Here is a 12,386-nt window from a genome sequence, read left to right as displayed (position 1 = left end):
AAAAAGGAGGGGGTAGAAAGAAAGAAGGAAAAGGGAAGGGAGGGATAGAAGGAAAAGTAGGAGAAAAGGGGGGAAGGAAGGAAAGACTACTTCAACCTCAAGAAAATTGTGCAGTGTTGCCTCAAATGAAAGGGTTCAACTCCCAGAATTCCCCAACCAACCCTGTTTTTTAAGCCGCCAGTGACCCTTTTTCATGTATAAATTTATTTATTCGTTTGTTTAATTTGTACTTTGCACATTTTACAAAACAACCCCCACTTCATTGAACCCCCTTGATTGTTTTTGCAACCTTAACCCATTTCCAAACAAGTTTTTTTTTGGGGGGGGGGGGGGGATTCTGGGAACTGAAGTCCCACCTGTCCTAAAGTTGCCAAAGTTGAGACCGATTGAGTGGAACCGCTCCGGAGTTTCTGCCCCCTCCCTTCCCCGTTGGGAGGAAACTACACACCCCAGACTCCTTTGCGGCATAAATCCCACCCCCTCCCAGGTCCCAAGACCCGCCCCTCCCTGTCCATCTCCCCCTTTAAAGCGCCCAGGTCCTGCCTTTCCCTCTCAGGCGATTGGTCCGTTTGGAAGGCGCAAGGAGCGCTTTGGGACACGCGATTGGCCGTTGCCCCGGGCAACCAAGAGGCTGGGGGTGGGTGGGGGCTGTGGAGGTGGGCGGGGCAAGCGGAGCAAAGCCCCCACCCCTCCATTGTGTTGGGAAGTTTTCCCCGGACGGGCGCATCAACGGGAACCGAGTTTCCACTTGCAGCGTCTAATCCGGGTTTGGTTTTGCGGAGCAGATGCAAAAAAAAGGGATCGGATTTGCGCTTCGGAGCAGCGGCGGAGTAAATTGCACGGAGCCGAAGGGGAGACCGCGAGCGGGCGATCGCCCGCGGGCGCCACGTTGCAAAACTCCCTGCGCGCAAAGTTAGCCTCCTTCCCCAAGCGGCGCTTGGATGGCTGCGGGGATCGCGCGTCGGGGACTGGCCGGACCGGACCGAGAGCCCTGGCCAGGAGTGGGCATCCTCCTCTTCCTCCTCTCCCGCCGGAGGGAAGCAGGTAAGAATCCCACCCAGCAGCCCTGCGATCCTGATCCCCCCCCGTGGGATCGTGTGAACCCCCAGACCCGTGCAAAACAACAAAACAAAACTCGGTTATGCAAGGAAACTCGCTTGACCTTTTAAGTTTTTACGAAGAGGTTGGATAACCGTTTGTCTGAAGTGCGGGAGGGATTCTTGCCTAAGCAGGGGGTTGGACTAGAAGACCTTCAAGATCCCTTCTAATACTGTTCTTCCTTCCCTCCTCCCATCCTTCCTTTACCTTTCCTCCTCCCCTCTTCCCTCCCTATCTCTCTCCCTTCTTCTATTCCTTCCTTCCCTCCCCTTTCCTCTTCCTCCCTCCTTTCTTTTCTCCCTCCTTCTATTCCTTCCTTCCTTCCCCTTTTCTCTTCTTCTTCCCTCCCTCCCTATCTCTCTCCCTCCTTCTATACCGTCGTTCCTTCCCCTTTCCTCTTCTTCCCTCCCTATTTCTCTCCCTCCTTCTATCTATTCCTTCCTTCGCCTTTCTTCCTCTTCTTCCCCCCCTCTTCCTCTCTATCTATTCCTTCCTTCCTTTCCTTCAAAGGTTTTTAATAAGAGGTTGGATAATCATTTGTCTGAAGTGGTGTATTATTATTATTATTATTATTATTATTATTATTATTATTATTATTATTATTATTATTGCCACCTTCCGGGTGGGGGGTGGTGGAGCACCGCCTGGGTTTGAACCTGTGCGGGGCGAAACCCGGGTTTAAGCGGCCGCCTCCCAGGGAGGATTAATGGGGAGCCAGGGGGAGAGAAGAGATCCGAGCTTTTCCAGCGGCTCGAAGAAGGATCGTGGCGTCCGCCTCACTGAGGACCAGTCTCTTGAAAAATGCTCCTCTGGGCTCAGGCAGCGCTGGCCGCTTAAAGCCGAACTTGTGGGTGTGGGTGTCTGAGTGTGTGGATGTGTGTTTGATTTCCCACGGAGCTAGCGGCTGGGAAGGGTAGCCACGCCACGTGGGATCACGAGAGACCAGAGGGAGTACTGTATCCCCAAATAAGTCCGTTCACACGCACACGCGAGCGCATTGAACCGGGTCTCTCCATTCCCCTGCCTTCTTCAGCCTGTTTGCTTATTCTTAACTTTGTTTATTATTTATTTATTATTAAATGTATCTGCCTTCCATCTCGCTAGCTAGAGTCCTGCAAATTTCTTTCTTTCTTTCTTTCCTTCCTTCTTTCCCTCCTTCTTCCTTCCTTCTTTCCTTCCTTCCCTCTCTCTCTCTTTCTGCCTCTCTCTCTCTCTCTTTCTTTCTTTCTGTCCAATTTGGCAGGTTTTGTGCCAATGCACTCCTGGGCCTTTCCGCTTATCAAAACAGGTTGTGGGAATTGCCCCATTGCCCCCAAATTCTCATATTTACCTCCTCCAGCCTCCCAGGAACCAGGACTACAATTCCCATTCCTTTTTCCACCGCCACTCCCATCCCCCAATCCTCCCAGGAAATGGGAGTAAGAGAGGATGGAGAAAGAAAGGAAAAAAAATTATAATCCTGATTTTCCGGTCCATTGTTTTGCAAAATAAAACTCCTTATTTTATTTTTTTGCATTTGGAAATTGACCCAAAGGAAGCGGAAGTTGGCAGGCATCTTTTGTTCCCTTAATTTGAAAAGAAACATGAAATTTTACCTTCCCGTTGGAAACAGCCAGGAAAGGATGGCTTGGCCAGGGGCCCTGGAGGAGGAACGAAATTATATTGTTATTTTGTGGGCAGGGGAGTGAGATCTTCATTTGTAGGTAGGTTTAGGGTTCCCCCTTGAAACTGGAGTGAATGTTGTAGGGAATAATAAAATCTCTTTGTTGAATCACTTTGTGTTGAATTTGGGCAGCTATAATAATAATAATAATAATTTATTAGAATTGTATGCCGCCCCTCTCCAATAGAAATCGAATAAATTGGATAAATGAAATAAAAGTTTTTAAAAGACTCTTTTCTTTGCATCTGAGACATAAATGTCTCATTTTTCCTTTTTGATCATCCAAGTTGATCAACTGGTTAAATAAGAAATGCAGAGAAGGGATAAAGCACTAAATACTACATTTTTACATTTTTACTAAATCAAGTTGGATTTAATGGATGTTGACGGGTTTATTTTACAGCAGCGTGGGAGTAAATTCTCTCTTTTTTTGGGGGGGGGAAGTCTTTTTCCTTTCCTTTTGAAAAATGCCCTTATCTGTTCCTGCCTGTGGGAATAACTAACATTCAGACCCATTTTCCAAAGGGAATTTGCTTTAATTGCTAGAAAATTACATGGGGTATTTTATCTTAGCCACCCTAGTCTTCAGAGAAGGGCGGCATACAAATCTAATAAATAATAATAATATTAATAATAATCTTGACCACCAATAATGCAAATTTAATATACCAAACAGCCAGCCTGGACACCTTTAGCAGACTGTGAAATGAACACTTTAAAAGTTTTAAATTCTTAGTTGTTAAGGTTGCTGGGGGGATCATCTTTGAGAATAAGAAAACAAAACTATATATTAACAATATAAACAAGCGGTGCAAATGTAAGAAATAAAATTCAATCACTTTACAATGAATGAATAATGTAACCCAGAGACGAAGCAAATGAAGGATACTAAATTGAATCTTCCTTGGTGAAGGGAATCTTTATTTTTCTGTTTGGTGATGGTACACTTTTATGCCTAAGTTTTTGTTTTGTTTTCTGTAAAACTTTTAAAAACATAGAAACATAGAAGACTGACAGCAGAAAAAGACCTCATGGTCCATCTAGTCTGCCCTTATACTATTTCCTGTGTTTTATCTTAGGATGGATATATGTTTATCCCAGGCATGTTTAAATTCAGTTACTGTGGATTTACCAACCACGTCTACTGGAAGTTTGTTCCAAGGATCTACTACTCTTTCAGTGAAATAATATTTCCTCACGTTGCTTTTAATCTTTCCCCCAACTAAAAATCAATAAAAATTATATAATTAAAAAAAAGAGAGAGAATAAGAAAACAAAATGTGTGAGAAAATGTTGGCAAAATTTGCAAATGTATTTATTTGCAAATTTTTCTGCTAAGTTTGCCACTGAGGCTGAAGCCAGTCACTTGCGGCTCGGCCTACCCTACCTTGCAGGGTTCTTGTGAGGATAAAATAGAGACAGCGAGGTCCGTTTCTCAGGTTAAGCTGCTTACAGAAGCCTCTTCAGTTTTACAGAAGGATTTATTTGCGCTAATTTTCAAGCTGGGGGCAAGCCTATTATTGGATACTCTCAGCTCTGCACTTTAATCTGAATTTCCTGCCTTCTCTCTCTCTCTTAAAGGAATATTTTTTTTTAAATTAAAAAAAAAAGGGAATAAAATCTCTCTTTCCCAGCTGGTCCTAAAACGTCCTGCACTTTTTTTCCTAGTGCAAAATGGGACCCAAATCCTTCGACGTTTGTGTGTATGCAGAGGTCAACGCAGTCGAATTATCTCCTGTTTTTTAAAAGGAGCTGAATTGCAAAGCAAGGGAAAATAACCCCGTGATGGGCTTGTTTTTCTAAAGTTTAATGCAGCCAGTGATGGAGGCTGGACCAGTTTTGCAGAAAGAAAAAAAATTCATGGGATTAGATAGTGGGTTGTTTTTTGCTAAATTAAAATAAATAAAAAACCAGAAATGGAGCTTGACTTAAAATTTAATTCAAACTGGCCCTTCAAAAGGCAAAAAAATAAGGTTGCTAAGGGAAGAAAGACAGGAAAAACAATAGGTTAAAAAAAATCACAGGAACGAAAGAAGATGAAATGGGATTAAATCTCTGCTTTTGTTTGAAGCACACGATTATGGTCCCATTAACCAGGGTTAGGCTGTAATTCCACACGGTGGCCAAGTTTAGTTAGATTTGATCTGGGGTTTGTCTGGTGATTTAGCGTGTTGATTGAGATCAATTGATGTGAATCTAATGTGAAGTTACCATCAAATTTATATGGCTGCCTCTTTCCCTGTCATTTTAAAAATAAATAAATATTGACTATTCGTAAAATGGGAATATAATTGTTAAATGGAGCCAGCCCTCTATGGTCATAAATGAGGACAGTTGTAAAGCAACTGACCAGCCTGATTTTATGACTGAGTGACTCTTTCTTTCTTTCTTTCTTTCTTTCTTTCTTTCTTTCTTTCTTTCTTTCTTTTGTTCTTTCTTTCTTTTGTTCTTTCTTTCTTTCTTTTGTTCTTTCTTTCTTTCTCTTTCTTTCCTTCCTTCCTTTCCTTCCTTCCTTCCTTTTCTTTCCTTCCTTCTTCCTTCCTTCCTACCTTCTCTTTTTATTTCCTTCTTTCTTTCTTTTTCTTTCTTTTTTTGTTCTTTCTTTCTCTTTCCTTCCTTTCCTTCCTTCCTTTTCTTTCTTTCCTTTCTTCTTTCTTCCTTTCCTTCCTTCCTTCCTTTCTTCCTTCTTCCCTCCTTCCTACCTTCTCTTTTTATTTATTTCTTTCTTTCTTTTTCTTTCTTTCTTGTTTTTTTCTTTCCTTCCTTTCCTTTCCTTTATTTTCCTTTCTTTTCCTTTCTTTTCTTTTTTTGCAGTGGTGGTTAAATGAATCTATTGATTGCTATGAGATTTCCCCCCCCCTGGAAAAACAGAAGTAAATTTTCCCGACAAGAGGCTGTAAATTGTGGTCACGCTGTTGTCATACGTCATTTATAGATGTGGCCACAAGACCGAAGGGAAGGCCCAACCTTCAAAACTGGCTTGTAAATGCTTTTTATGGAGGAGGTGGGGTGGTTTCATAAGCTCAAATGATCGTAAGTTAAAAACTAGCTGAAGATTTAAGACGTTTGTAATTCGGTGTACGTTAGAGGAAACGGTTTCAGAATCAAGTTATTCCAAGGTTGTCCAACCTTGGCAACTTTTAAGACCCGTGGACATTGACTCCCAGAATTCTTCATGCTTGGCTGGGGAATTCTGGGAGTCCACAGGTCTTAAAAGTTGCCCAGGTTGGACATCCAGGTGTTTCAAAAGTCCAAGAACAGAAAAGCCTTTTTAAACGGTGAAAATTGTTTAAAATTTTTAAGTGTCTTTCAAAAACAAAGCGAAATAGCTATTTTAGTTCAGCTCTTCTTGAGTTTTCTTCAGGACTAAAATAAGTTTACAAAAGTTTTAAAAAGAGAGGCTCGGCCTCCCGAAAACCCTTTATAGACGATTCTTGATTTACTCCTTTTCTTTTCTTTTGTAAACTTTGCCCAAACAGGTCGATGCTGAAGGAGAAATTTCCCCCTGAAAATGCTCCAGGATTTCCACGGACGGATCTGCGGGAGATGAAAAACGAGGCTCGGGTGCGAGACACCCCACTTGGCAGGCATCTCTGGAAGGCCGCATTGAAAAAACGGCGGCCTGGTGCGACAAGGACGGTGTGATTGTGGGCTGGCGCCCTCTTCCCTTTCCCCAAATATCTCGTGCTGGGGGGATCTCGGTACAGCGGTCGTCCTACGCAGCGTTGGGCCCGGGTAGCTGTGCTATGAATTGGTGGCTGAGGTTTGCCTGCGTTACCCTGGTCTGCAGCAGTCTTGCTGGAGGTACGTTGGTTCCCTAAGATGGGAGGGGGCTGGGAATTCACTCCGGGACCCCTGCCAAAAGTTGGAATAAAGTTGGAGTCAACCTCGATTCCCCTAATAACAGTGATGGCATGCAGAGTCAAATTTTTTATTTATTTTATTTTATTTATTGGATTTGTATGCCGCCCCTCTCCGGAGACTCGGGGCAGCTAACAGCAATAATAAGACAGCTTATAATAATAATCCAATACTAAAAACGATTAAAAACCCATTAATATAAAATTGGAGGGCTTGCGAGGTTTTGCACTATGTCAGATCACTAGCAGGCTGATTTTTGGCTTTGGGGAAGGTCTTTTCGCCCCTTGGAGGCTTCCCGGAAGCCTCCAGAGTGCGAAAAAGCACAACGGGAAAACCATAAGTTCAGAAAAACGGACTTCCGGTTTCCCGTTGTGCTGTTTTTTGTACTTTGGAGGCTTCAGGAAGCTTCCCTGATTCATCCAGAGCAGAGGGTAGGCAAAGTTGGCTCTTCTGTGACATGTGGACTTCAACTCCCAGAATTCCTGAGCTAGTGTGACTATCTCAAGAATTCTGGGAGTTGAAGTCCAGAAGTCATAGAAGAGCCAACTTTGCCTACCTCTGGTACAGGGTATGAAAAACAGCACAACGGGCCAACCGGAAGTCCGTTTTTTTCAAATTACCGTTTGCCTGTGGGGCTGTTTTTTTCACCGTTCCAGGCTTCGATGCACGTGAAGGGGGGAGGGTTGTGCGCATGCAAAAGGGGCAGAGGGGTGCCCCCCTTTTGGCACGCGAACCAAAAATGGTTCGCCCGCACTGCCTTATAAACCTCTCAGGTGTGAGCTTTGCCGGTCATTCTTAAAACAGACTCATCAAGGTTGTGTTTGACCTTGAGGGGGGGGGATTGGGGGTTGGAGTGGATGTGGCCAAAGTGGGCATGGCCAGATTGACGTCACTCATGTTGGGGGGGGCGCCTGTGGTGGACCGAGTGCTCGGCCAGCGAAAAGGGGCTCCCAAGCTCAGTTTTAAGCCGTGATCAGTTCCTGCAGCCTTCTGCCATCAAAAATGGAGATTGGGTGGAGGGAGGGCTCCCTCCCCCCCCAGCCTTCCATGGACCAGTTCCAAGCATCCCGCGGTGTCATGGTTCCAGGTAACATCCAAAATAAATCCGAGTCCGAGTCAAAGTACTCCTCAAAGGTCCAATTTATTTCCGGAGCCATCCTGGCACCCAAACTGGGAAACCGAATCTGAGCTTCCCACTCAGTTGAAACTTTGCGTTCCTTGTCCCTCCAACCCACAAACTTGTCATGTCGCCCACTCAGATTGTGTCAGCGTAACCAGTCCTCCTTCCACTTCAGCCCAGGTGGGTGGGCATGGGATGTCCTTGAAACACTTGAAATAATTGTGGCCGCATCATTAAAATCGCCCCTCCCAAGTTCCCATAATAAACATCAGGTCCTCAACAGATAGCGTGGCAAGACTTTAATTTAACTTCTGCAACGGCTTGACCCACGGGCCGAATCCAGCCCCCCAGACTGGAATAGCGGAATTTGAATATCGTCTTCACCCAAAAAGCTGGGCACCCGGAAAGAGTGGTGGAAGCTGCTTCCTCCCCATGGAGGAATTTTGATACTATCCTGGTCCAAAAGCAAGCTTGGGGCGACCCCCCAAAGCGAGGCAGAAAAACGGAAGCGTCAAAAACGGCTGATCGCCTTTTCTCTCCACGTTAACTACTCCCCAGCAGGTGACAGCAAAGCAGAGTCTCGCACGGTGGTCGGCCGCAAAGGAGAGACTGCCCTTCTGCCCTGCAACTTGCTGAAGCCGGACGAGGCGAGACCCCCGCTTTACGTCATCGAGTGGGTGCGGTTCGGTTTCTTGCTGCCCATCTTCATCAAATTCGGGCTGTATTCCCCCCGGGTGGATCCGGACTACGTCGGTGAGTGAGTTGTGGCGGAGGTTCCACAGGGGAAAAATCTGGTCTGAGGCGGGTGAAATTTTTTTACTGCCACACTGTGGGCGTGGTTTATTTTGTGGGTGCGGCTGGATGGCCATGTGACAGGGTAGGAGTGGATTGACAATCATGTGACAGGGTGGCTTAAAGGTCATGTGAGTGGGGTGGGGGTGGCTTGCTGACCAAGATAAGTTTTCTGCATAGCTAGAGGTATAACAAGCAGGAAGAGGGAGACTGTGATCCCGCTATATAGAATGCTGGTGAGACCACATTTGGAATACTGTGTTCAGTTTTGGAGACCTCACCTACAAAAAGATATTGACAAAATTGAACGGGTCCAAAGACGGGCTACAAGAATGGTGGAAGGTCTTAAGCATAAAACGTATCAGGAAAGACTTCATGAACTCAATCTGTATAATCTGGAGGGCAGAAGGAAAAGGGGGGACATGATGGAAACATTTAAATATGTTAAAGGGTTAAATAAGGTCCAGGAGGGAAGTGTTTTTAATAGGAAAGTGAACACAAGAACAAGGGGACACAATCTGAAGTTAGTTGGGGGAAAGATCAAAAGCAACGTGATAAAATATTATTTTACTGAAAGAGTAGTAGATCCTTGGAACAAACTTCCAGCAGACGTAGTTGGTAAATCCACAGTAACTGAATCTAAACATGCCTGGGATAAACATAGATCCATCCTAAGATAAAATACAGAAAATAGTGTAAGGGCAGACTAGATGGACCATGAGGTCTTTTTCTGCCGTCAGTCTTCTATCTTTCTATGTTTCAAATAGGTGCTTGGACTCTTTTTTGGTTGATTTAAGTCACATTATTTGAATAGCCACAAAAAAGACCGAATGGTAGACAGGAGGAGCACAGTAACATTTTCAGGTTGTTTACTGAACCCACATGAGTATAAAAACAGATTAGGCAAATGTGAGAACAGATTAGGCAAGTAGCTCAATTTTCCTTAATTGCTCTAAAAATTCAGTTCTAGATAACTATTACAATGATTAAAGCATTTACGGGTAAAAACATACTATTTAATTATCTCCCATTTTAAAAGTAATTCAGGAAAATTAATTAGAGAAGGTACTAAGTAATTTAAAAATACAGTGGTACCTCGTGATACGAACCCCCTCATGATACGAACCCGGGGTTCGGAAATTTTTTGCCTCTTCTTACGAAGTTTTTTCGGCTTACGAACCCACCACAGATCGCAAAATGGCGCTCCGCTGGGCGGCCCCGTCCGGCTGTCACCTTTTAAAACAGCCGGGGGGCTTCTCGGCGGCCTCCCGAACCCAAAAAGTTCGGATTCGGGTTTGGGACAGCTGCTTTAAAAGGTGACAGCCGGGTGGTGGCGCCCAACGGAGCGCCATTTTGCAATTTTTTCCCCATTTGCACGCATTAATCGCTTTTACATTGTTTCCTATGGGAAACAATGTTTCGTCTTACGAATATTTCGCCTTACAAACCGACTTCCAGAACCAATTAAGTTCGTAAGACGAGGTATTACTGTACTAAGGTACTAGAGAAGGACAATAAAAAAATGATTATGTATTCAATAAATAGTGCATAAACGTACTGCCATCCCAGGTCTAGAAAGCCTCCCTTTAAATCCCGTTAACAGGTCAGTCCTCCGACCAAAATTTATGTTGCTAATGAAGGTCATGGCTGAGTGAGTTTTGTCCCCTTTTAACAACCTTCCTTGCTTCCGTTGTTAAGCGAATCACGGCCCTTGTTAAATGAGTTTGCACGGCTGTTGGGTGAATCTAGTTTCCCCAATTGAGTTTTAAGGTCGTAAAAGGGGAATCACGTGATACATACAGACACATATACACTGCAACCGTCATAAATGTGAGTCACTTGCCAAGCCTCTGAATTTTGACCCTGGGGGACGCCGCACAGGTCGCAACTGTGAAAAACGTCCCTGGGTCACACTTTTCTCAGCGCCGTTGTAACTTTGAACGGTCACTAAATGGGTGGTTGTAAGTGGAGGACTACCTTTATCTAAACTTTGGACTCCTTGTGGAAATGCAATCAACAGGTGTGGGATTAACCTGATTTATCTTGGAACCATCAGTCGTGTCCAAAGGGGAAAAGGCGGAGATTTAATTCCACCATTTCTTTTCACTTAATTTAATTTAATTAAATTAAATTTCCAAAACATTCTCTCGGTGAATTGTTTGCAAGTAGAGAATTACTTGAGAGAATGTTGAGCGAATGGAAGATTTGTTTTGTATGCTTTTTGGGGTTTTAGATTTTAATTAATTGGATCCAAGATATTGCCTTTAAAGCCCTACATGGCATTGGGCCAGAATACATCCGGAACCGCCTCTACGGCACGAATCCCAGCGGCCGATAAGGTCCCACAGAGTTGGCCTTCTCCAGGTCCCGTCGACCAAACAATGTCGTTTGGCGGGCCCCAGGGGAAGAGCCTTCTCTGTGGCGGCCCCGGCCCTCTGGAATCAACTCCCCCCAGAGATTAGAACGGCCCCCACCCTCCTTGTCTTTCGCAAATTACTCAAGACCCACCTTTGTCGCCAGGCATGGGGGAGTTAAGATATTCCTTCCCCCTAGGCCATTACAAGTTATGCATGGTATGTTTGTGTGTATGTTTGGTTTTTTATAATAAGGGTTTTTATAGTTGTTTTATTAAATTGGATTGTTACATGTTGTTTTACCATTGTTGTTAGCTGCCCCGAGTCTGCGGAGAGGGGCGGCATACAAATCCAATAAATAAATAAATATTATGTTATGAGCCGCCCCGAGTCCTCGGAGAGGGGCGACATGGAAATCCAATTAATAAATAATAATTATACAGTGTTCCCTCGATTTTCGCGGGGGATGCGTTCCGAGACCGCCCGCGAAAGGTTGAATGTCCGCGAAGTAGAGATGCGGAAGTAAATTCACTATTTTTGGCTATGAACAGTATCCCAAGCCTTCCCTTAACACTTTAAACCCCTAAATTACAATTTCCCATTCCCTTAGCAACCATTTAGATTATTACTCACCATGTTTATTTATTAAAGTTTATTTACAAAAATGTTTTTTAAAGGCAGACGAAAGTTTGGCAATGACATATGACGTCATCGCGCGGGAAAAACCGTGGTATGGGGGGGGAACCGCGAATTATTTTTCAATTAGTATTTTTGACAAACCGTGGTATAGACGTTCCGCGAAGTTCTAACCCGCGAAAATCGAGGGAACACTGTACTTAAATTCTGTGTTTGACGTGCCCTTTAATGCTGATGAAATGGGTGCGGTCATCTTAGCAACACGTCTCTCCTTTTGGTTTTTAGAAATGAAACATCCTTCTGGATTTATTCCAGAAAAAGCCCCGTCGTAAACGTCTTTAGCCATAAAGCAATTTAGTCAGTTCATGTGTTCGGAGGGCAAGAAGCAAAGTTCAGCCAGGCTGGGCCTCTTGTTTCAAATTCCTGAAAGCCCGTAGGATAATTTCAGAAACGAGACAGCGCCCTTAAAATTGTTCAAAGACTGCCTTTAGGGTCTGGCTCGGCCCTTACGGATAAATTTTTTTTAAAAATCACACATTTTAATTCAATTGGATTTGCCAATTGGATTTACAGGTATATCTCTTTTTTTTTCGTTGTTGTCGTAAGGGCTGCAGTAACCAGACATTTGAGAATCGTGGCTCTCTTGCAAAGACAAGCAGCCTTTTAATCTGTAGACATTGGACTGGCCTCGCCCAGGAAGGTGTGTTTGTGTTTGTTTTTGCAGACAGGTGTTGGCAGTTTGGCCCTTATTTATCGACACAGCGATGGCAAGGTTCATTATAATGGAGCTTCAGTGGGTGTGTTTGTTTAGAGAAGTAGATATACCCAAGCAAAGATTGCGATGGAGACTCGGAAAAAGTTC

General features: G+C 44.2%; 1 protein-coding gene across 2 annotated transcripts in view; it reads left to right on the top strand.

Annotated features, from left to right (window-relative positions):
• Positions 1–692: 692 nt before the first annotated feature.
• The window catches only part of IGSF9 (immunoglobulin superfamily member 9), a 60,046-nt gene continuing 48,352 nt past the window's right edge, over positions 693–12,386 (top strand). Inside the window, exons 1-3 of one of the 2 annotated variants that reach the window (XM_070766363.1) lie at positions 693–1,044; positions 6,241–6,565; positions 8,304–8,495. In XM_070766363.1, the coding sequence (XP_070622464.1) occupies positions 6,508–6,565; positions 8,304–8,495 (250 nt within the window). In that variant the 5' untranslated portion in view covers positions 693–1,044; positions 6,241–6,507. Of the gene's footprint in view, positions 1,045–6,240; positions 6,566–8,300; positions 8,496–12,386 lie in introns of both variants that reach the window. The other variant, XM_070766362.1, reaches the window with a different exon arrangement.

Source organism: Erythrolamprus reginae, chromosome 13 (assembly GCF_031021105.1).
Source record: "Erythrolamprus reginae isolate rEryReg1 chromosome 13, rEryReg1.hap1, whole genome shotgun sequence".
Lineage (NCBI taxonomy): Eukaryota > Metazoa > Chordata > Lepidosauria > Squamata > Dipsadidae > Erythrolamprus > Erythrolamprus reginae.
The sequence above is the reverse complement of the archived record's forward strand: the minus strand, read 5'-3'. Positions and strand labels throughout refer to the sequence as shown.